The 25636-nt window shown below is 47.0% G+C and overlaps 1 protein-coding gene across 3 annotated transcripts in view; it reads left to right on the forward strand.

Moving 5' to 3' along the window:
• LOC114808767 (serine/threonine-protein phosphatase 4 regulatory subunit 2-like) overlaps positions 1-25427 on the forward strand; it is a 62577-nt gene extending 37150 nt beyond the window's left edge. For 2 of the 3 annotated variants that reach the window (XM_039910987.1, XM_039910988.1), the window contains 4 exons: positions 15607-15700; positions 18701-18738; positions 23467-23750; positions 23962-25427. In XM_039910987.1, the coding sequence (XP_039766921.1) occupies positions 15607-15700; positions 18701-18738; positions 23467-23750; positions 23962-24113 (568 nt within the window). In that variant the 3' untranslated portion in view covers positions 24114-25427. The remainder of the gene's footprint in view (positions 1-15606; positions 15701-18700; positions 18739-23466; positions 23751-23961) is intronic. The other variant, XM_029056632.2, reaches the window with a different exon arrangement.
• Positions 25428-25636: the final 209 nt, after the last annotated feature.

Below are 25636 nucleotides of genomic sequence, written 5' to 3' on the forward strand. Positions count from 1 at the left end.
CTCAGTAAATACTATTGAATGAATGAATGAATGAATTTTCTGTCTGATATGAGAAGAGAGGGTGTGCCAGGTCAGAGGTAGGATGTGGGCGAGAGGCCAGTAGCGAGATAGATGAGCTAGGCAGTGAAAATGAACACTTTTCTCCGTTTTTCCTCCCAGATCTCTTCTGACCACACTCTGTTACTCTGGGTATTTTTTTTTCTTGGCAGAGAATATTTGAAGAGAGTGAATATTGGTTTATATCTCTTTGCTGTCAAGAACATGTCTGCCTGGCTTATCCTTCTGTGTAAATTCACTATTCTGTGGAATTCCATGGTGCCACAATAGTGGACTAAGGCTTTTGACTTCTTCAGAAAGGCAGGTCAGTCTCCTCACAAAGATACCTTGCCATTTTTAAGGGCACAAATCAGAGAGTTGCAGCTATTGGCAGCTACCTGCCTGGGGAAATAGGGCCTGCAAAAGCTGAATTGATTGATTAATTAATTCATTCACTCTTATTTATTAATAATAATGATATTGGTATTTGTTAAGCGCTTACTATGTGCTGAGCACTGTTCTAAGCTCTGGGGTAGACACAGGGGGATCGGGTTGTCCCACGTGGGGCTCACAGTCTTAATCCCCATTTTACTGATAAGGTAACTGAGGCACCGTGAAGTTAAGTGACTTGCCCAAAGTCACACAGCTGACAGGTGGCTGAGCCAGGATTTGAACCCATGACCTCTTGACTCCAAAGCCTGTGCTCTTTCCACTGAGCCACGCTGCTTCTCAGTTATTAGCGCTTACTATATAGACAGCACTTATGCTTACTATATGTAGAGCACGCTGCTTCTCAATTATTAGTGCTTACTATATGCAGAGCACTGTACTAAGTGCTTGGTAGAGCACAATACAACAATAAATGAATACATTCTTTACCCACATTGAGCCTACTGTCTAGAGGTGGGGAGACATTAATTAATATAAAATAAATTACAGATATGCACGTAACTGCAGTGGAGCTGGGGATGGGCCTGAACAAAGGGAGCAAGTCAGGGTGACGCAGAAGGGAATGGGAGAAGAGAAAAGGGGGGCTTAGTCAGGGAAGGCCTCTTGGAGGAGATGTTGAAGGCTTTGAAGGGGGGCGAAGTAATTGTCGGATTTGAGGAAGGAGAGTGTTCCAGGCCCGAAGCAGGACGTGGATGATGGTCGTTTACAAGATATATGAGATCCAGGAACAGTAAGAAGGTTAGCACTAGAGGATTGAAGTGCTCAGGCTGGATTGTAATAGGAGGTTTGCGAGGTGAGGTAGGAGGAGACAAGGTGATGGCATGGTTTGAAGCCAGTGGTGAGGAGTTTTTGCTTGATGTGGAAGTGGTTGAGCAACCAGTGGAGCCAGTGAGTGAGGAAAATGTCCTGAAACTTTTTGTAGAAAAATGATCCTGGCACACAGAGTGAAGTATGGATTGGAGTGGGGAGAGATGGGAAGCTAAGAGGTCAGCAAGGAGGCTGATGCAGTAATTTAGATGGGATAAGAAGAGTGTATTAACGTGGTAGCAGTATGTTTGGAGAGGACAGGATGTATTTTAGCGGTGTTATGAAGGTGGGATTGACAGGGTACAGTGATGAATCCTGTGGGTTGAATATGTGGGTTGAATGAAAGAGAAGTCAAGGATAATGCTAAGGTAAGAGGCTTGAAGGAGGAAGGGTGGTGGTGCTGTGTACAGTCTTGGGGGATGTTTAAACCCAAATCAACATCTCCTTGAGAAGCAGTGTTCTCAAGTGTTCTCAAGAGTCAGAGTTATGGGTTTGAATCCGGGCTCTGCCACTTGTCAGCTGTGTAACTGTGGGCAAGTGACTTAACTAAGTCACTGTGCCTCAGTGACCTCATCTGTAAAATGGGGATTAAGACTGTGAGCCCTACGTGGGACAACCTTATTCCCTTGTGTCTACCCCAGCGTTTAGAACAGTGCTCAGCACGTAGTAAGCTCTTAACAAATACCAACATTATTATTATTATTATTCTCTCCCCCTCTCTCCAGGCTCGTATCTCCTCCTGCCTCCAGAACCTCTTCACCTTAATGTCTGCCCTCCACTAAAACTCACCATGTCTAAAACTGAACTCATTACCTTCCTCCCAAACCCTGTCCTCTCCCTGACAACCCTGTCACTATGGATCGCATGACCATCCGTCCTCGACTCTGCCGACCTCCTCCTCCACCATACCGCGCCCACTCACCGACTCGGTCACACCCTCGATCTCGTCATCTCCTACCGCTGCACTATCTCCTCACTCACCAACTCTGAAATCCCTCTCTCTGACCATAACCTTCTCACCTGCCTCATCTCTCACACTCCCTCCCCCTGCAAATCTTCGCTACGGCCCCACAGAGACCTCTGCTCTCTCGATCCCATCCGTCTTTCCAATAGCATCTCTCCTCACCTTGCCGCCCTGTCCTCTCTTCCCACTCTCGACGATCAGGTCTCCGCTCTCAACTCCACCCTCTCTACTCATCTCGACTCTCTCGCCCCCCTTTCCCTCCGCCGCTCTCGCTCCACTAACCCACAGCCCTGGATCACCTCCTCCGTCCACCTCCTACGCTCCTATGCTCGAGCTGCTGAGCGCTGCTGGCGAAAGTCCAAGCACCGAGCCGACCTCACACACTTCAAATTTATCCTTTCCTGCCTTAACTCTGCCCTCTCCTCCGCCAGGCAAAGCTTCTTCTCCTCCCTCATCGACACCCATGCCCGTCACCCCCGCCGATTGTTCCGGACCCTTAACTCTCTCCTTAGGCCCCCTGTTCCTCCCCCTCCCCCATCTCTCACCCCTAATGATCTGGCCACCTATTTCCTCACGAAAATCAACACGATCAGGTCTGAGCTCCCCAAAGTCACCCCTCCGCCTCTCCCCTCCCCCCCAACAACCCCCTCCCCTACTTTCCCATCCTTCCCTGCAGTATCCTCAGAGGAGATCTCCTCCCTCCTCGCAAGTGCCACCCCCTCCACCTGCGCCTTGGACCCCATTCCCTCTCACCTTCTTAAAACCATCGCCCCTGCCCTCCTACCTTCCTTAACGTCTATTTTTAACCACTCAATCTCCAAGGGCTCCTTCCCCTCTGCCTTCAAACATGCCCATGTCTCCCCCATCCTAAAAAAACCCGCTCTTGACCCCACTTCCCCCTCCAGTTATCGTCCTATCTCCCTACTACCCTTCCTTTCCAAAATCTTAGAACGAGTCGTCTACAATCGATGCCTAGAATTCCTTAACTCCCATTCTCTCCTAGACCCCCTCCAATCTGGCTTCCGTCCCCTCCACTCTACCGAGACTGCTCTCTCTAAGGGCACCCGTGACCTCCTTCTTGCCAAATCCAATGGCTCCTACTCCATTCTGATCCTCCTTGACCTCTCTGCTGCCTTTGACACTGTCGACCATCCCCTCCTCCTCCATACCTTATCTCACCTTGGCTTCACGGACTCTGTCCTCTCCTGGTTCTCCTCTTACCTCTCTGGCCGATCATTCTCGGTCTCCTACGCTGGAGCCTCCTCCCCCTCCCATCCTTTAACTGTTGGAGTTCCTCAAGGGTCAGTTCTTGGCCCTCTTCTGTTCTCCATTTACACTCACTCCCTCGGTGAACTCATCCGCTCTCACGGCTTTGACTACCATCTCTACGCAGATGACACGCAGATCTACATCTCCGCCCCTGTCCTCTCCCCCTCCCTTCAGGCTCGCATCTCCTCCTGCCTCCGGGACGTCTCCACCTGGATGTCGGCCCGCCACCTAAAACTCAACATGAGCAAGACTGAGCTCCTCATCTTCCCTCCCAAGCCCGGTCCGCTCCCAGACTTCTCCATCACCGTGGATGGCACGACCATCCTTCCCGTCCCGCAGGCCCGCAATCTCGGTGTCATCCTTGACTCGTCCCTCTCGTTCACCCCACACATCCTATCCATTACCAAGACCTGCCGGTTTCACCTCTACAATATCGCCAAGATCCGCCCTTTCCTCTCCACCCAGACGGCTACCTTACTATTACGGGCTCTCGTTATATCCCGGCTAGACTACTATGTCAGCCTTCTCTCTGACCTCCCTTCCTCCTCTCTCGCCCCGCTCCGGTCTATTCTTCACTCCGCTGCCCGGCTCATCTTCCTGCAGAAACGATCTGGGCATGTCACTCCCCTTCTTAAACAACTCCAGTGGTTGCCTATCGACCTCCGCTCCAAACAAAAACTCCTCACTCTAGGCTTCAAGGCTCTCCATCACCTTGCCCCTTCCTACCTCTCCTCCCTTCTCTCTTTCTACCGCCCACCCCGCACGCTCCGCTCCTCTGCCGCCCACCTCCTCGCCGTCCCTCGGTCTCGCCTATCCCGCCGTCGACCCCTGGGTCACGTCCTCCCGCGGTCCTGGAACGCCCTCCCTCCTCACCTCCGCCAAACTGATTCTCTTTCCCTCTTCAAAACCTTACTTAAAAATCACCTCCTCCAAGAGGCGTTCCCAGACTGAGCTCCTCTTCCCCCTCTACTCCCTCTGCCATCCCCCCTTTACCTCTCCGCAGCTAAAGCCTCATTTTCCCCTTTTCCCTCTGCTCCTCCACCTCTCCCTTCCCATCCCCACAGCACTGTACTCGTCCGCTCAACTGTATATATTTTCGTTACCCTATTTATTTTGTTAATGAATTGTACATCGCCTTGATTCTATTTAGTTGCCATTGTTTTTACGAGATGTTCTTCCCCTTGACGCTGTTTAGTGCCATTGTTCTTGTCTGTCCGTCTCCCCCGATTAGACTGTGAGCCCGTCAAACGGCAGGGACTGTCTCTATCTGTTGCCGACTTGTTCATCCCAAGCGCTTAGTACAGTGCTCTGCACATAGTAAGCGCTCAATAAATACTATTGAATGAATGAATGAATGACTCACAGGCCTGCAACCTTGGTCTCATGTTTGACTCTGTTCTCATTTACCCCACAAATCCAATCTGTCACTATTATTGCCGTCTCACCATCACAGTATTACCATATCCGCCCTTTCATTTCCATCCAAACTGCTACCGTGCTGGTACAAGCTCTCATACTATCCTGACAATGAGTGGCCACAGAGATAGGAGGAGAACCAGGAGAGGACAGTGTCAGTGAAGTCAAAGTTCACAAAGTCAAGTTTCAAGGAGTAGGGGGTGGTCTAGGGTGTCAGAGGCAGCTGAGAGGTCTAAATGGATTAGGACGGAGTAGGGGTCGTCATAATTGGCAAGAAGACGGTCACTGGACACCTTAGAGATGGCTGTTTCTAGAGAAGCAGCATGGCTCAGTGGAAAGAGCATGGGCTTTGGAATCAGAGGTCATGAGTTCAAATCCCAGCTCTGCCACTTGTCAGCTGTGTGACTGTGGGCAAGTCACTTAACTCCTCTGTGCGTCAGTTATCTCATCTGTAAAATGGGGATTAAGACTGTGAGCCCCACGTGGGACAACCTGATTCCCCTGTGTCTACCCCAGCGCTTAGAACAGTGCTCTGCACATAGTAAGCGCTTAATAAATACCAACATTATTATTATTATTATCCTGACTAGATTACTGTGTCAGCCTCCCCTCTGATCTCCCTTCCTCCTGTTTTTCCCCGCTCCAGTTGTCTTCATTCCATTGCCTAGATCTTCTTCCTACAGAAGCACTCTGGGCATGTCACTCCCCTTCTCAAAAACCTCCAGTGGTTCCCTCTCGGCCTTCGCACGAAACAAAAACTCCTCAATCTTTTCTTCAAAGCTTTCCATCACCTTGCCCCATCCTACCTCACCTCCCTTCTCTTTCTGCTGCCCACCCCGTACACTCCTCTGCGCTGCTGCTCTCCTCCTCACAGTCCCCTGTTCGCGCCTGTCCCACCGTTGACACCTGGCCCACGTCCTATCAATGACCCAGAGTGCCCTCCCTCCTCCCCTCTCCCAGCTAACTCTCTTCCCCTCTTCAAAGCCCTACTGAGAGCTCACCTCCTCCAGGAGGCCTTCCCAGACTGAGCTCCCCTTTCCCTCTGCTACTCCTCCCCTCCTCATCCCCCCCACCCTCTGCTCTTCCCCCTCCCCTCAGCACTTTGCAAATTTGTGTATATTTTACCCTATTTATTTTGTTAATGAGGAGTATATCTCCATGATTCAATTTATCTTGATGATGGTGTTTTGTTCTGTTTTGCTTTGCTGTTTGTCTCCCCTGTTTAGACTGTGAGCCTGTTAGTGGGCAGGGATTGTCTCTATCTGTTGCCAAATTGTACATTCCAACCACTTAGTACACTGCTCTGCAGATAGTAAGTGCTCAATAAATTCTATTGAATGAATGAATGAAAGAACAGGGTTTGAGTGGGAATATGTGTAGTTTTGCTTTGGATATGTTATGCTTGAGGTGATGGGTGGACATCAAACAAGAACTCCTCTCCATTGGCTTTAAAGCACCCTCTCGACCTCACCACAATTCTCTCCTTCTACAACCCAACCTGCACACTTGGCTCCTCTAGTGCTAACCTTATCACTGTGCCTCACTTTCACCTGTCTCGCCACCAACCCCTGGCCCGTCCTTCCTCTGGCCTGGAACACCTTCCCTCTTCAAATCCACCAAACAATCACACTTCCTCCCCTTTAGATCCTTACTGAAGGCACAGCTAATCCAGGATGACTTCCCAGACTAAGCCCCACTTCTCCTCATGTCCCACTTCCTTCTGCATCGCCCTGACTTTCCTCCCTTGGCTCCTCCCCAACCCACAGCACTTATGTGTATGTATCTGTAATTTTATTTATTGTTGTCTGTGTATTTGTGTTGATACCTGACTCCACGCCCCCAAACAGTGCATTTACAGGGGGCAGGGATTGTCACTCTACATTGCTGTGTTGTACTTTCCCAAGTACAGTGCTGTACACAAAGTAAGTGCTTAATAAATATGATTGAATAAAAGAGTGAATGACACCCAAGTAGTGATGTCCTGAAGGCAGGAGGAAAAGCAAGACTGCATAGATGGAGAAAAATCACTATTGGAGATGTAGATTTGGATATCATCCATATAGAGGTGGCAGTTGAAGCTGTGGAAGCAAATATGTTCTCGAACGGAGTGGGTGTGTGTGGAGAATAGAAGGGGACCCACAATTGAACCTTGAGGAACTCCCTCGAGGAATGGGAGTTAAAGGAGGAGTCCACAAAGGATGCTGAGAATGAATGGTCAAAGAGATAAAAGGAGAACAAGGAGAGGTCAGTGTCAGTGAAGCCACGGTTTGATAATGTCTACAGAGAAACATGGGTGTGGACGACAGTGTTGAGGGCATTTGAGAGGTGGAGGAGGATTAGGTTGGAGTAGTAACCATTGGATTTAGCAAGGAGGAGATTATTGGTGTCCTTCCAGAGGGCAGTTTTCTGTGGAGTGAAAGGGACAGAGGCCAAATTGGAAGGGGTCAAGGAGAGAATTGAAGGAGAGGAGTTTGAGACAGCAGTTATAGACAACTCGCACAAGGAGTTTGGAGAGGAATGGTAGGAGGCAGATTGGGCAATAACTCAAGCAAGGCTTGGGATTAAGGGAGGATTTTGGGGGGATGGAGATACATGGGCAAGTTTGAAACCCGTGGGAAGAAGCAGTTGCAGAGAAGAGTGAAAGATGGCAATTAGGGAGTGAAGAAGGGAGGGGGCAGTAGTTGGGATAAGGTGTGAAGGAATGGGGTTGAATATGCAAGTGGAAGACATGGGTTTTGAAAGGAGGCAGGAAAGAGAAGCAGCGTGGCCCAGTGGAAGCAGGCTTGGGAGTCAGAGGTCATGGTTCTAATTCCGGCTCCACCATTTGTCAGCTGTGTGACTTTGAGCAATTCACTTCACTTTGCCGCAGTTACCTCTTCTGTAAAATGGGGGTTAAGACTGTGAGCCCCACATGGGACAACCTGTTCACCTTGTATCCCCTCCAGCACTTAGAACAGTGCTTCACACATAGTAAGTGTTTAACAAATACTATCATTATTACTATTATTATCTCCTCTAGAGATTCTGCTGGCGAAGATGAGAAGGTAGGAGGGGAAAGGGTTGGGAAGGGGTAGGAGAGATTTTAGGGAGATCTCACCTGATAGTGTCAGTTTTCTTTAAAAAAGTAGGTGGCCAGGTCACTGTTGGCGAGGAATGGCAGGGGTTAGCAAGGAGGCTGGTACAGTAGTAAAGGCTGGATAGAATAAGAACATGGATTAACATGGTAGCAGTTTGGATGAGGAGGAAAGCGTGAGTTTTTGCAATGTTGTGAAGGTTAATAATAATAATAATAATAATAATGTTGGTATTTGTTAAGTGCTTACTATGTGCCGAGCACTGTTCTAAGCGCTGGGGCAGACACAGGGGAATCAGGTTGTCCCACGTGGGGCTCACAGTCTTAATCCCCATTTTACAGATGAGGGAACTGAGGCACCGAGAAGTTAAGTGACTTGCCCAAAGTCACACATCTGGGAAGCGACAGAGCTGGGGTTCGAACCCCTGACCTCTGACTCCAGAGCCCGTGCTCTTTCCAGTGAGCCACGCTGCTTCTCTAACTGAGAGGATTTAATGATAGGTTGAATATATGGGTGGAATGAAAGAGAAGTTCTTAGTCCACTGCTGAGATCATAATAAGCACTCAGTAAATACCATCAGGCAGACAGTCATCATTGATGTAGTCTATTGAATGAATGTAGTCATATTTTTCATTTCCGTGAACTGCCGTTTTCTCATACTTCCTGCATTTTTTTTAATTTTAGGTCATTGAGTTCTTTAGTCTTACATACATTCAGTATTCTTGTGTAACTCTGTAGCAGGAAGAGATTCTGTTATCACAATAGAAGCAGCGTATCCGAGTGGGAAAGAACACATCCAGGGAGTCCAAGGGACCTGGATTTGCTCTGACACTTGTCTGCTATATGACTTTGAGCGACTCACTTAGCCTCCCTTTGCCTCAGTTACCTTATCTGTAAAGTGAGGATTAAGACTGTAAGCCCAGTGTTGAATAGGTCTGATGAACTGTGTCCCACTTACTTATCTTCCATCTACCCCAGCATTTAATACAGTGCCTGGCGCGTAGTAATGTACTAACAAATGCCATTTAAAAGAACTGGGTCTGTAAAATTTGTTTCTCCTTGTTCATTTAGTGTCTTTGACTTAGTTATGTGAAAAACGTTAAGCAATTCTGGAATTATTTGAGGAGCTGGGTAAAGAAAACTTTTTCGAAGGAGCTGCATTTCAATCAGTTTTACAGAGCCAGGTGTTAAATCGTATTTAGTTTGGCTGAAGAATTCCTTACTTTTGCCAATTTATAGGTTTATAATTTCAATATAATCCATGAGTTAATAGAATTTTTTTTCATGACATACTATCCCAAAGATATATTTTGGAAATGCTGAAGAGCAGTGTGGCTTAGTGGAAAAAGCATGGGAGTGAGAGTTAGAGGTTGTGGGTTCTAATCCCAGCTCCATTACCTGGCAGCTGTGTCACTTTGGGCAAGTCAGTTAACTTCTCTGTGACTCAGTTACATCGTCTGTAAAATGTGGATTAAGACTGTGAGCCCCACGTGGGACAACCTTGTAGCTATCCCAAGCTTGGAACATAGTAAGTGCTTAACAAATACCATCACTATTATTACTATTACTTGATCTCTTCTCTGCCATCTCACAGTTCCTCCTGCTTTCAGGTTATTTGTTTTTGGATGACCCGCTGCCATCTCCAAATTAACATGTCCAAAACAAAATTCCTTGTTTTACCACCTAAACCCTGACCACCCCGTACCTGAAGACAGGACTGTAGACATTCCCCTGTCTCACAAGCCTGTTCCTTGGCATTATCATTTATTCATCTGTTTTATTCAACCCACATGTTTAACCTGTCACTAAGTCCTGTCAGTTCAGCCCTCACCACACTGCTATAATTCACCCTTTTCTCTCCATCCAAACTGCTATCACGTTAATCCCAGCATTTATTATATCCCTCCTTCATTCTGCATCAACTCCTGGCTGATCCCTGCCTTCCATCTCTTCCCACTCCAGTCCATACTTCACTCTATTGCCCGAATCACTTTTCTATAAAAGTGTTCGGTTCATGTTTGCCCACTCCTCAGTAATCTCCAGTATTTGACCATCCACCTCTGCTTTGAACAGAAACTCCTTACCTTCAGCCTTAAAACACTAAATGATCTTCCCCCCTTCTTCCTTGCATCACTACTTTCCTGTTACAATTCATCTCCCACACTTGACTCCTCAAATGCCAGCCCTACTCACTGTATCTTGAGCTCACCTATCTACTTGCTGACCTTTCGCCCATATCCTGCCTCTGGCCTGGAACCCCCTTTCTTATATTTGATGGATGATCACCCTCCCCATGTTCAGAATGTTATGAAAGTCACATCTCCAAAAATCCTTGCTTACTAAGCCCTCATTTCCTCTTCTTCCACTCAGTCAGGTGTTCAGTCATATGTATTTCCACTCTCTTCTGTGTCACCCTTGTACTTTGATTCATTCAATAGTATTTATTGAGCGCTTACTATGTGCAGAGCACTGTACTAAGCGCTTGGAATGTACAAATCGGTAACAGATACAGTACCTTCTCTTTGACGGGCTTACAGTTTAATCAGGGGAGTCAGACAGACAAGAACAATAGCAATAAGTAGAATCAAGGGGATGAACATCTCATCATTAAAACAATTGCAAATAAGTAGAATCAAGACGATGTACATTTCATTAACAAAATAAATAGGGTAATGAAAATATATACAGTTGAGCAGACGAGTACATGCTGAGGGGATGGGAAGGGAGAGTGGGAGGAGCAGAGGGAAATCGGGGGAAAAGAGGGTTTAGCTGCAGAGAGGTGAAGGAGGTCGGTGGGGGAGAAGGGGAGCTCAGTCTGGGAAGGTCTCTTGGAGGAGGTGAGCTGTAAGTAGGGTTTTGAAGAGGGGAAGAGAATGAGTTTGGCGGAGGGGAGGAGGGAGGGCATTCCAGGACCGCGGGAGGACGTGGCCCAGGAGTCGATGGCGGGATAGGCGAGAACGGGGGACGGTGAGGAGGTGGGCGGCAGAAGAGCAGAGCATGCGGGGTGGGCAGTAGAAAGAGAGAAGGGAGGAGAGGTAGGAGGGGACAAGGTGATGGAGAGCCTTGAAGCCTAGAGTGAGAAGATTTTGTTTTGCGCAGAGGTTGATAGGCAACCACTGGAGGTTTTTAAGAAGAGGAGTGACATGCCCAGAGCGTTTCTCCAGGAAGATGAGCTGGGTAGCGAAGTGAAGAATAGACTGGAGTGGGGAGAGAGAGGAGAAAGGGAGATCAGAGAGAAGGCTGACACAGTCATCTAGCCGGGTTATTATGAGAACCCGTAACAGTAAGATAGCCGATTCGGTGGGGAAGAAAGGGCGGATTTTGGCTATATTATAAAGGTGAGACCAACAGGTTTTGGTGACAGATCGGATGTGTGGGGTGAACGAGAGAGCCAAGACAAAGATGACACTGAGGTTGCGGGCCTGAGAGACGGGAAGGATGGTTGTACCGTCCACAGTGATAGGGAAGTCAGGGAGAGGAAAGGGCTTGGGAGGGAAGATGAGGAGCTCAGTTTTGCTCATGTTGAGTTTTAGGTAGGCAGACATCCAGGTAGAGACATCCTGGAGGCAGGAGGAGATACGAGCCTGAAGGGAGGTGGAGAGGACGGGGCAGAGATGTAGATCTGTGCCTCATCTGCATAGAGGTGATAGTTGAAGCCGTGAGAGCGAATGAGTGCACCGAGGGAGTGAGTGTAAATGGAGAACAGAAGAGGGCCAAGAACTGACCCTTGGGGAACCCCATCAGTTAGAGAATGGGAGGGGGAGGAGGAGCCTGTGAAGGAGACCGAGAATGACTGGCCAGAGAGATAAGAGGTGAACCAAGAGAGGACGGAGTCAGTGAAGCCAAGGCGAGATAAGGTGTGGAGGAGAAGGGGATGGTCAAGAGTGTCAAAGGCAGCTGAGAGGTCAAGGAGGATTATGATAGAGTAGGAGGTCCTGGGTGACCTTAGAGAGAGCAGTCTCGGTAGAGTGGAGGGAACGGAAGCCTGATTGGAGGGGCTCCAGGAGAGAATAGGAGTTAAGGAATTTTAAGCAGCGAGTATAGATGACTCGTTCTAAGATCTTGGAAAAGAAGGGTAGTAGGGAGATAGGGCGATAAATGGAAGGGGAAGTGGGGTCGAGAGCAGGTTTTTTTAGGAAGGGGGAGACATGGACATGTTTGAAGGCAGAGGGAAAGAAGCCATTGGAGAGTGAGTGGTTAAAGATAGAAGTTAAGGAGGGGAGGAGGGCAGGGCCGATGGTTTTTATAAGGTGAGTGGGAATTGGGTCCGAGGCACAGGTGGAGGGGGTGGCACTTGCGAGGAGGGAGGAGATCTCCTCTGAAGATACTGCAGAGAAGGATGGGAAAGTTGGGGAGAGGGTTGGTGGCGGGGAGGGGAGAGGGAAAGGGGTGACTTTGGGGAGTTCAGACCTGATTGTGTTAATTTTCGTGATGAAGTAGGTGGCCAGATCACTGGGGTGAGGGATGGGGGAGGGGGAGAAACAGGGGGCCTAAGGAGAGAGTTAAAGATCCAGAACAATTGGCAGGGGTGACGGGCATGTCTGTCGATGAGGGAGGAGAAGAAGTTTTGCCTGGCAGAGGAGAGGGCAGAGTTAAGGCAGGAAAGGATAAATTTAAAATGTATGAGATCGGCTTGGTGCTTGAACAGCAGCGCTTGGCAGCCCAAGCATAGGAGTGTAGGAGGAGGACAGAGGCAGTGACCCAGGGCTGTGGGTTAGTGGAGCGAGAGCAGCAGAGGGAAAGGGGGGCAAGAGAGTTGAGATGAGTAGAGAGGTTGGAGTTGAGCGCGGTGACCTGATCATCGAGAGTAGGAAGAGAGGACAGCGGGGCAAGGTGGGGAGAGATGCTTTTGGAGAGATGGATGGGATAAAGAGAGCTGAGGTCTCTATGGGGGAGTAGCAAAGATTTTCAGGGGGAGGGAGTGTGAGAGATGAGGCAGGTGAGAAGGTTATGTTCCGAAAGAGGGATTTCAGAGTTGGTGAGGGAGGAGGTAGCGCAGTGGTAGGAGATGATGAGATCGAGGGTGTGACCGAGTCGGTGAGTGGGCGAGGTATGGTGGAGCAGGAGGACGGCAGAGTCGAGGAGCGACAGCAGGCGGGAAGCCGAGGAGTCACTGGGTACATCCATGTGGATGTTGAAGTCCCCGAGGATCAGAGTGGGGAAAGAGAAGGAAAGAAGGAAGGTGAGAAAGGGGTCTGGGTGGTTAAAGAAGTTGGAGGTGGGACCAGGAGGGCAGTAGATGACAGCTACAAGTATCTGGAGGGGGTGGTAGAGGCAAATGATGTGGGCTTCAAAGGAGGGGAAGGAGAGGGAAGAGGGAGGAGGGATAGTGCGGAAGCAGCAATGGGGAGAGAGGGGGAAGCCGACGCCTCCTCCCCTTCCGGTGAGTCTGGGGGAGTGGGAGAAGGAGAGGCCTCGGCTGGAGAGAGCAGCAGTGGAGACCGTGTTATCAGGAGTGAGCCAAGTTTCCGTAAGGGTGAGGAGGAGAGAGCGGTAAAGGTAAAGGTCATGGATGAAAGGTAGTTTACCTGTAATGGAGCAGGGGTTCCAGAGGCCACACTTGAAAGTAGCTGTGGGTGCAAGGGGGGGAAAGGAGGGGAGCGAGGGGAGGGGAGGGTTTGGATGGGAACGAGGTGGTGGGGCCCTGGACAGGGAGAGGGGGAGGAGGGGTGGCGGTGCAACAGGAGGACAAGGATGGGGCGTGGGTGGGGAAGGGGGAGGGCGGGAGGAGGGGGTTTGATGGGGAGCAGAGTAGGGGGAGGGGCAAGAGGGGTGGCGCTAGTAAAGTGGGGTTCTGGGGAGGGGAGGGGAGGGGATGGTGGGAGGAGGCAGAGGAGAGAGCGGGAAAGAGCTGGGCGAGAGAGGGGAAGGGGAAGGAGAGGATTGGGAGGGGCAAGAAGGGGGGGGGGGGGAAGGACATGGTGAGACCAGGGAGGTAGGTGGCAGCACTGACAACAATTAATGATAACATGCAAAATTGGTAAAAATAGTAATATGATACAATAGAATAGTATTAATAAGCTGTTGGCATTTTAATGTTGGCATTTTTATTAAGCGCTTACTATGTGCCAAGCACTATTCTAAGCACTGGGGTAAACACAAGGGAATCAGGTTGTCCCACGTGGTGCTCACAGTCTTAATCCCCATTTTACAGATGAGGTAACTGAGGCACAGAGAAGCTGACAAGTGGTGGAGCGGGATTCGAACTCTTGACCTCTGACTCCATAGCCCGTGCTCTTTCCACTGAGCCACGCCGCTTCTCTAGCTGGTGACAACCAGGGTCGGGGGTCGACTAAGGGTCGACCTGATCAAAATCAAAGTCAAAAGGCTGGGCAAGGAGAGTCCCGGGGCTCATGTCTAAATGTCTGTGAGGCTGCTGCGGGAGCCTTGAGGATGTCCGGGGTGGGTTGCGGACATAGGCGGCGGCTGAGGTAAGGTAACACGGTGAGAACAAGGACATCGTCGCCCGGGGCCGGGGAGATATATCAACTTTACCGGGGAAGAGGGAGTAAGGGCTTCCCAAAATGGCCGTTTCGGGCGGAGTGGGGGAAAGGCGGTTGGGGAGCACAATGTCCCCGGGCCCGAGCAGGGGGACACAATGTCTCCAGGGGCGAGCAGGAGGATTCAGTGTCCCCAGGGGCGAGCAGGGGAGCACAGAGTCCCCAGGCCCGAGCAGGGGAGCAGATTGGGAGCTGGTGGCTGGGGGGTCTGCGGGGGCAGGGGGGAGGGGGGTGATCCTTAGTGTCGGAGTCCTTGAGAGGGGGTGCGGAGGTCCTAGTTGTGAAGGGTTGAGGCGGGCGCGGGTCTGGGCGGTCCAAGGCACAGCTCCCAGGAGAGGAGGTGGCAGCGCGTATGAGTCGGCGAGCAGCAGGCGAAGGGCTTGCCGGGAATAGGGATCGAGCACTGCAAGGCTCCACTGCAAGGGAGAGGAGCTCCCTTGGGTTTGCATCCTTCATTCACCCCTCCCTCAGCCCCGGCGCATCTTTATGCATAGCATAATCTCTTTAATGTGTGTTAATGTCTATTTCCCCCTCTTTACTTTAAGTTCACTGTGGGCATTGTTTTATTGCACACTTGCAAGTGCTTAGTATAATTCTCTGCACACAGCACTCAGTAAAGGTGATTGATTGATCAACTAAAGGTATTCATGGAACATTACTTAATGACAAATTAATATGAACCAATGGCCCTGATGGCCATAAGTGGCCATAAAAGATAAATACTTTTAAGTATTTTCTCAAAATCGAATTAATATAAATTGCATCTAAACTTATTACAATGCACAGCTAATGTCTACCTCAGAATTATACATAAAGAAATTTTTGAAATAACAATATTTATTATTCAGTTTTTAAGATTTCTTTCGGAATAGTTGGAAAAGACTTCGGAATGATGGTGTATAATCAAATGAGTGGCGTTTGAGAATTCAAACTCTTTTTGTCCAGGAAGCACCCACCTTTTATCATACTCTCCTAAGTAGTTGGTACAGAATTCTGAACACAAAATCTGTCAAGATTTTATTGATTTAATTTAAGTGATTGAAATGTTAAGAGAATAAACAACATAATTGTGATACTGTTTTTATTTCAGCATCCCATTTACTATTCAACGACTTTGTGAATTGATAACAGAACCAAAGAAGAACTATACAGGAACAGACAAATTTCTTAGAGGAGTAGAAAAGGTATTTCCTTCTTTAGTCATTGAGTTTAGTTTTTTTGTATAAAAATGTAGTAAAACAGGTAAGTGTAAGCCTGTTCATAGGTGCAGATTATGTGGAGACTTCAAATACTTATATTTTGGCTTTGATTAAAGGTTTTGTTTGACAGAAATATTAGGAAACATAATATTATTTGGTTAACTTGAATTGTAAATTGTTGGTAAATTGAATTTGAAAATTGCTCTAGTAAAGAAAATACAAGGATACTTTTTAAAAATAATTCTGATCCAGAATCTCTTAATGTAGTTCCCTAGGTCACAGATAAGTTCTCCTTGAAACTTCTCTATGTACCTTTCCCATTTCTGCCTTTGCAGTCTCCATAGTGGCCAAATTCTTGTTTAAATGCTATCTAGTCATTTCTGACCCGTAGTAACTCCGTGGACAAACCTTCTTCAGAACGCCCCACCTTCTGTCATAAAGTCATTTTGGTATGTGTTATTTGTAGAGTTTTCTTAGTAAAGATATGGAAGTGGTTTACCATTGCCTTTTTTCAAGCAGTAGAAACTTGAGTCTTTAATCAACACTTTGATCATTTAATCATCCGCCTCTCTTTCCCAAGCCACTGCTGCCCAACACAAGTAAATTGACTTTGGCCATATAGAATTCCAGTTATCTTTAATTTGGCATTTAGAAATTGTACATTCTTTGCTTCCAGGCAGCTTGTGTCAAAATGCTCTCTAAATCAATGCATTTAGATGTCTACTACTTTGGCATTAGGTAAATAATGCTTTTTATGATATTTGTTAAGTGCCTTCTATATGTCAAGCACTGTGCTAAGCACCTGGGATGATTAAAATTAATCAGGCTGGATACAGGCCATCTCCCACATGGGGCTTACAGTCTAATAGTCCTTAAAATCTCTGAAAATGAAGGCTTGTGAATTCCATTCCTCATAAACCTGTGAAGAAAATCTTCACAGATAATTAAAATATTTCAAATGTTAAGTACATTAAAACTGTTTGAAGAAATGCAAACTTTTAGTCAAATTTAATTGATATATGTTTCAATATCCAAAGTTTAGATTTGAACTCAATCTGAACTCAATAGCTTTAGATTAATGACTACAGAGAATAAAAGATTTCAACTCTTACAATATTGCCAAAGATATTTTGAGGTGGGGGAGCATTGTCAAAATTTTTAAAATGTTATTAAAAATTATTAAAATGTTTTAAGATAATTAATTTACAGCTAATGTGTCCAAACCCTTCTAAAACTACAGTTACTCTTTTGAAGTGTGCAGTATGAGTGTGAAGCTACCAAATATTACTCAGGCAAAGAACCAGTTGCACTTTTAGGGCGCTGATCAGTCCTTTTAAACTCTTGTTGAAGACTGACGTAAGCAGGACCCAGGCAATAATCCAGATATATAGGCATTTCCCCAAATATTTTCAAAAGGTGATAATTGCTCACTCATTGTTCTTGCAAGGTGTCCCTCACTTACATAGAATATACCAGAAGTTCTACATAGCAAAAATGGTTCCCTTTTTTACCCAATCAGCTACATAGAGCTTGTAAACCTTGTGGCCCAAGATGAGAAGCAGCTTGGCTTAGTGGATAGAGCATACACCTGGGGGTCAGGAGGTCATGGGTTCTAATCCTAGCTCTGCCACGAGTCTGCTGTGTGACCTTGGGCAAGTCACTTCATTTCTCTGGGCCTCAGATACCTCATTTGTAAAATGGCGATTGAGACTGTGAGCCCCTTGTGGGACAGGGTCTGTGTCCAACCTGATTGGCTTGTATATACCTCATGGCTTAGTTCAGAGCCTGGCACACAGTAAGTGCTTAACAAATACCACAGTTATTATAATTGTTAGTATAGATTCTAGTTTAGTTAGTATAGATAGTATAGTATAATTGTTAGATATAGATAGTATAGATAGTTAGTATTAGTATAGATAATAGATAGATTATATAGTATAGTTAGTATAGTATTGGAGAAGCAGCGTGGCGCAGTGGAAAGAGCACGGGCTTTGGAGTCAGGGCTCATGAGTTCGAATCCCAGCTCTGCCACTTGTCAGCTGTGTGACTGTGGGCAAGTCACTTAACTTCTCTGTGCCTCAGTTCCCTCATCTGTAAAATGGGGATTAAGACTGTGAGCCCCACGTGGGACAACCTGATTCCCCTGTGTCTACCCCAGCGCTTAGAACAGTGCTCTGCACATAGTAAGCGCTTAACAAATACCAACATTATTATTATTATTATGCAGGGTAATCAGGTTGTCCCACGTGAGGCTCACAGTTAATCCCCATTTTACAGATGAGGTAACTGAGGCACAGAGAAGTTAAGTGACTTGCCCACAGTCACACAGCTGAAAAGTGGCAGAGCCGGGAGTCGAACCCATGATCTCTGACTCCGAAGCCCAGGCTCTTTCCACTAAGCCACGCTGCTTCCCTTGAAATTCCCTTTAGTAACTTCTAAAGAGTCACAGAAATAGTTTGACAAGTTTGGACACAGTTTCAAGCCCAAATGTGTCAAAAGGAGCATCTGCCAGTATCTAAAAAGAGGGAAAGAAAAATGCTTGAAGAATGTGAAAAGAGCCTATGGGTCCTATCAAGTGTATAGGAGCCTTTGTGGCCTTCTAGGAAACTCTTGGTGAGACTGATTTGGTGTGTTGGCTAATTCTGATACTCAGTGCACAAACAACCATTCATTATTCTAAAAAGCCTCCACTATTTTCTGGGACCTAGGATTTCAGTTAGAAAGGTGGAACCATTTTTAGTGTAATCACATTTTAATTGTCCTTCTCCATTTAAATGTGGCTGTGCAAGTTAACCAAGTTCTTTGTCCTGTCCCCGCTAGTGCATAGTTTGCCCTTCAGTGTTATTGCTAGCAAGTAAGGGGACCCTTATCTTTTTCACCCTCATAAAGATGACGCCCTGCTAACAGTGGTGGAAATGTGTGAAATTATATATGCTTTTGTTGTTTATGTATTTATTTACTGCATCACTTATTTTTTTATTGCAGAATGTGATGGTTGTCAGCTGTGTATATCCATCTACAGAGTAAGTGTAGAAGACTTAGCAATATTTTTATTAATCATTCACTCAATACTTTTTGAGTGCTTGCTCAGTACAGAGCCCTTAACTAGGCACTTGGAGAGTACAGATGAAGTTTCTAAACTACTCTCTATAATCTCTGCATACCTTGTTCTTTCTGCCAGAATTGTCTATGAGAAATATGTTAAAAACAAATAGCTCAGAAAAGATATGCCCAAGAGGGAAATCCGGTCCTTAGTCATCGTAAGCCCTTTGGAGGACAAATGATTTTAGAGATCTTTGAAGCTAGGGAAAGGGCATGGTGTTCCAGGCCAGAGGGAAGACATGGGCAAGGAGTTGACAGTGCAGTAGAATAACTCCAGTTATGGGCATTAGATTGGTTTTAGAGGAGCAGAGTGTGTGGTCTGTTACAGTGGTTCAGCTAGTTAGGTAGTAGGGAGTTGATTGATTGTCACCAGAGACCTCCTTCTTGCCAAATCCAATGGCTCCTACTCTATCCTAATCCACCTTGACCTCCCAGCTGCCTTTGATACTGTCAACCATCCCCTTCTCCTCAACAAATTTCCAATCTTGGCTTCACTGACTCCATCCTCTCCTGGTTGTCCTGTTAGAGAAGCAGCGTGGCTCAGTGGAAAGAGCACGGGCTTTGGAGTCAGAGGTCATGAGTTTGAATCCCAGCTCTGCCACTTGTCAGCTGTGTGACTGTGGGCAAGTCACTTAACTTCTCTGTGCCTCAGTTACCTCATCTGTAAAACGGGGATTAAGACTGTGAACCCCACGTGGGACATCCTGATTCCCCTCTGTCTACCCCAGCGCTTAGAACAGTGCTCGGCACATAGTAAGCGCTTAACAAATACCAACATTGTTGTTATTGTTTCCACTAGACCATGCTCACTCCTCTGTTTCCTCCCCCCCTCCCCTCCCCCGCCCTAGAACCCCACTTTACCAGCGCTACCCCTCTTCCCCCTCCCCCTACTCTTCCCCCCACCAAACCCCCTCCTCACCTCCTCCCCCCTTCTCTCTTCCCCACCCACGTCCCATCCCAGTCCTCTTGTCCCACCACTACCCCTCATCCCCCTCTCCCCGTCCAGGGCCCCACCACCTCCTTCCCATCCAAACCCTCCCCTCCCCTCGCCCTTCCCCCCCTCCCCCCCTTGCACCCACAGCTACTTTCAAGTGTGGTCTCTGGAATCCCCACTCTATTACAGGTAAGCTACCTTTCGTCCATGACCTTTTCCTCTCCCGCTCTCTCCTCCTCCTCGCCCTTTTGGAAACGTGGCTCTCTCCTGAAGACACGGTCTCCGCCGCCGCTCTCTCCAGCGGAGGCCTCTCCTCCCACTCCCCCACACTCACTGGTAAGGGAGGAGGCGTCGGCTTCCTCCTCTCGCCCCGTTGCCGCTTCCGCACTATCCCTCCTCCCCCCTCCCTCTCCTTCCCCTCCTTCGAAGCCCATATCATTCGCCTCTACCACCCCCTCCAGTTACTTGTCACTGTCATCTACCGCCCTCCCGGTCCCACCTCTGACTTCTTCAACCACTTTGACCCCTTTCTCACCTTCCTTCTCTCGTTCTCTCTGCCCACTCTGATCCTTGGAGACTTCAACATCCATATGGATGTACCCGACGACTCCTCCGCCGCCCGCCTGCTATCCCTCCTCGACTCTGCCGACCTCCTCCTCCACCATACTGCGCCCACTCACCAACTCGGTCACACCCTCGATCTCGTCATCTCCTACCGCTGCACTATCTCCTCCCTCACCGACTCTGAAATCCCTCTCTCTGACCATAACCTTCTCACCTGCCTCATCTCTCACACTCCCTCCCCCGGCAAATCTTTGCTACTGCCCCACAGAGACCTCCGCTCTTTCGATCCCATCCATCTTTCCAAAAGCATCTCTCCTCACCTTGCCGCCCTGTCCTCTCTTCCCACTCTCGATGATCAGGTCTCCGCTCTCAACTCCACCCTCTCTACTCATCTCGACTCTCTCACCCCCCTTTCCCTCCGCCGCTCTCGCTCCACTAACCCACAGCCCTGGATCACCTCCTCTGTCCGCCTCCTACGCTCCTATGCTCGAGCTGCTGAGCGCTGCTGGCGAAAGTCCAAGCACCAAGCCGACCTCACACACTTCAAATTTATCCTTTCCTGCCTTAACTCTTCCCTCTCCTCCGCCAGGCAAAACTTCTTCTCCTCCCTCATCGACACCCATGCCCGTCACCCCCGCCGATTGTTCCAGACCTTTACCTCTCTCCTTAGGCCCCCTGTTCCTCCCCCTCCCCCATCTCTCACCCCTAATGATCTGGCCACCTATTTCCTCACGAAAATCAACACAATCAGGTCTGAACTCCCCAAAGTCACCCCTCCGCCTCTCCCCTCCCCCCCACCAACCCTCTCCCCTACTTTCCCATCCTTCCCTGCAGTATCCTCAGAAGAGATCTCCTCCCTCCTCGCAAGTGCCACCCCCTCCACCTGTGCCTCGGACCCCATTCCCTCTCACCTTATTAAAACCATCGCCCCTGCCCTCCTACCTTCCTTAACTTCTATTTTTAACCACTCAATCTCCAATGGCTCCTTCCCATCTACCTTCAAACATGCCCACATTTCCCCCATCCTAAAAAAACCCGCTCTTGACCCCACTTCCCCCTCCAGTTATCGCCCTATCTCCCTACTACCCTTCCTTTCCAAAATCCTAGAACGAGTCATCTACAATCGATGCTTAGAATTCCTTAACTCCCATTCTCTCCTAGACCCCCTCCAATCTGGCTTCCGTCCCCTCCACTCTACCGAGACTGCTCTCTGTAAGGTCACCCATGACCTCCTTCTTGCCAAATCCAATGGCTCCTACTCCATTCTAATCCTCCTTGACCTCTCTGCTGCCTTTGACACTGTCGACCATCCCCTCCTCCTCCATACCTTATCTCACCTTGGCTTCACGGACTCTGTCCTCTCCCGGTTCTCCTCTTACCTCTCTGGCCGGTCATTCTCGGTCTCCTTCGCTGGAGCCTCCTCCCCCTCCCATCCTTTAACTGTTGGAGTTCCTCAAGGGTCAGTTCTTGGCCCTCTTCTGTTCTCCATTTACACTCACTCCCTCGGTGAAGTCATTCGCTCTCACGGCTTTGACTACCATCTCTACGCAGATGACACACAGATCTACATCTCTGCCCCTGTCCTCTCCCCCTCCCTTCAGGCTCGCATCTCCTCCTGCCTCCAGGACATCTCCACCTGGATGTCTGCCTGCCACCTAAAACTCAACATGAGCAAGACTGAGCTCCTCATCTTCCCTCCCAAACCCGGTCCTCTCCCAGACTTCGCTGTTACCGTGGATGGCACGACCATCCTTCCCGTCCCGCAGGCCCGCAATCTCGGTGTCATCCTTGACTCGTCCCTCTCGTTCACCCCACACATCCTATCCGTTACCAAGACCTGCCGGTTTCACCTCTACAATATCGCCAAGATCCGCCCTTTCCTCTCCACCCAAATGGCTACCTTACTGCTACAGGCTCTCGTTATATCCCGGCTAGACTACTGTGTCAGCCTTCTCTCTGACCTCCCTTCCTCCTCTATCGCCCAGCTCCAGTCTATTCTTCACTCCGCTGCCCGGCTCATCTTCCTGCAGAAACGATCTGGGCATGTCACTCCCCTTCTTAAACACCTCCAGTGGTTGCCTATCAACCTCCGCTTCAAACAAAAACTCCTCACTCTAGGCTTCAAGGCTCTCCATCACCTTGCCCCTTCCTACCTCTCCTCCCTTCTCTCTTTCTACCACCCACCCCGCACGCTCCGCTCCTCTGCCGCCCACCTCCTCACCGTCCCTCGGTGTCGCCCATCCCGCCGTCGACCACTGGGCCATGTCCTCCTGCGGTCCTGGAACACCCTCCCTCCTCACCTCCGCCAAACTGATTCTCTTCCCCTCTCCAAAACCCTACTTAAAACTCACCTCTTCCAAGAGGCCTTCCCAGACTGAGCTCCTCTTCTCCCTCTACTCCCTCTGCCACCCCCCCTTTACCTCTCTGCAGCTAAACCCTCTTTTTCCTCTTTTCCCTCTGCTCCTCCACCTCTCCCTTCCCATCCCCACAGCACTGTACTCGTCCGCTCAACTGTATATATTTCCATTACCCTATGTATTTTGTTAATGAATTGTACATCGCCTTGTTCTATTTAGTTGCCATTGTTTTTACGAGATGTTCTTTCCCTTGACTCTATTTATTGCCATTGTTCTTGTCTGTCCATCTCCCCCGATTAGACTGTAAGCCCTTCAAACGGCAGGGACTGTCTCTATCTGTTGCCGACTTGTTCATCCCAAGCGCTTAGTACAGTGCTCTGCACATAGTAAGCGCTCAATAAATACTATTGAATGAATGAATACTTCTATTGCAGTTGAAGGTACTCATAAAGAGAAAATTCCAGTTTAGCTAAGACGGCTACCTCAAAACCACTTCCCACAAGTGACCATATATGGGTCATTCAGAGAATTAGCAATTCATTTTTTCATTTAGGAATAAGGGCTCAGAAGCCTTTCAACATGAGGAAGGCTTGTACAAGTAGATATTAGTGCCAAGAAAATAACTAGTAGAATTCTGGCCACTCAGATTATTTCTTGTATTTTCAATTTACTGTTTTCTTGTTCCATTTGTCAGCTTTCAAACATAAAGGTAGTAATAAGCAGTAAATATTTTCATTCAGGTTTGTAGTTTCTATGAAAGACAGTTCATTCAAATATTTTTTTCTATTTTTAAGACGTCAGCTCTTTTATTTATGCAGTGAATCCCCAATATCTGATTCAGAAGGTATCCAAGAGAAACCATTAAAAAATAAACCAGGCTTAGTTCCTGTAAAAGTTGAAGGGCGTGAAGCGAAAAGAGTCAAATTTGACAAAGAAGGTGAAATAGAAGTAACCAACCAAACACCCTGCAGAAAGATGTCTTCAAATACTGTAGAAGATGCAGAAGTTTCTACAGCTGAGAAAAAAGACAAAAAAAGTTATGGAAGAGAGCATTTTTCAGAAGAAAAGGAAAAAAAAGGTATTTCAGAGACTGCAGAAAGGTGAAATGAGTTTCTCATTGTAGATGTTCTCTTGATTAAATTCTGAATTTAACTTTTGTGATCCTACTTTTAATTTCCCTGGAAATAATTTGATTTGTGAAAGAACTTTTAAGAGAAAATCAGTTTGGTAAAATACTTAAATTTGATATATTTGTTGAATTAAGTTTATTTCTTCTTTGATGTTTTCAGAATGCATTATACCAAGAGAAATGATTCATGACAATAAAAACAAGGGAAAAAACCCTGATGATGTTCTGTTTGTGAATGAAAATACTTCCCATAGGAGTACTCAAATGGAAGAATCTAATGTCCTGCAAGCAGAGGGTGATTTTACACCCTGAAGATACTGAAAAATTGGGCCCAATAAGTAGTGACACTGACTGAACTGGGAAAAAAAATGGATCCTCTTCAAGTAAAACTCAAATTGCAGTAGAGTCCAGAAAAGAAAAACATAATGAAATGAGTTGAAGAGCTTGTGGAGGAAGTTGAATAATTCTAAAGTCAACTGAAGGAATTTTTTAATATGTGAAAAAAGTATGATAAAATGGACTTTTTTAAAGAAACATTGTAGAACAAAAATTTCCAAGAAATATATGTAAGAACCTATCAGCTCCTTCAAATCCTGTTTATTATTTGACAAGAGAGTTTTTGTTGTGCTCTGTTTATTTTAGCTCGAGATTATTTCGTAGTTAAGGAATTCATTTCAGGGTTTAATAAGAGTGCTGGTTTCATTTTTATTACCAGATTGTATTACTTTATTACATATTGAAACCAGCACTGAATTCATATTTTGGTCACCTGCATATATCTTCACCTGTAAAAAAATGTTCATTAACTTATTAGCTAAGTTTGCAACTACATATCAGGCCAGGTAACCAGCAGTTTTGAACCCCATGGCAATTATAAAGGAAGATATCTGCCTGTTTTTTCGTCTTCCCATTGCGGGAGAATGGTCCAATTTTGGGCTGAAGTATGACAGGGAGAACTATTTCTTCAATTGGTGAATAAACCTAATGAAATTTAGCACTGTGAAATGGGAAAATTGTAACATTGGAAATTCTAGATTAAGCACATTCAACACCAATATTTGCAAGTATTAGGTATTTCTAAGGTGTACCCATTTAAGCAGCTCTAAAACTTAAGTTGAAATAGATGAAATCATATTTTGTGGAATTAGCATTTCCATAGCCAAAAATTGATTCTGGCTTTTTTAAGCATTGGGTATACTTTCAAATTTCTAAATTAAAAAATTTGCAGATGAAATTTGTGGTCTTCAGTATTTTGGGGAAAAAGAATGTCTTAGGAGGGCTATAAATGTTAGCAAATGGTTAAAAACAGTAGAGTGTATGAGACACCATAGCTTTTATGGCATTTAAATAGGTTAAGTATTTTTGAAGGGATTAATTACTCTGACAAAGTTTAGTATTTCACATCAGTATCAGTATTTTCAGATTTATATATTTAAAGTGCAATTTATCTGAAGTGATTGGTGGACCGATATATGCCAAGTTCCTCAACTGTACTATTAGATAAATTTTGTGAACTATAATGTGCTCAAATGCTTATGTCTACTGTAGTATTTTAAGTGTGAACTGAATTCTTGAGTGTGTACAACAATATTCATCTAAAGTAATAAATGCTAATATTCCAGCAAATATTTGAGTACATTTTATTCACTATGTGGGGATTGGACTCTTCACTCTCAAAACCCAAGGACAATTTAACCATCTCCACTGGGTATCACCAGATTAAATTATTACTGTTGTTTACCTCACCCACCCCACCATGATCCTTCAAACCCCCACCTCCTGACTACCCATCCCAGTCCTCCTCTCCCACCTCACTTGGCCTCCCCTGAAACCTT

This window comes from Ornithorhynchus anatinus, chromosome Y5 (genome assembly GCF_004115215.2).
Source record: "Ornithorhynchus anatinus isolate Pmale09 chromosome Y5, mOrnAna1.pri.v4, whole genome shotgun sequence".
Classification (NCBI taxonomy): Eukaryota; Metazoa; Chordata; class Mammalia; order Monotremata; family Ornithorhynchidae; genus Ornithorhynchus; species Ornithorhynchus anatinus.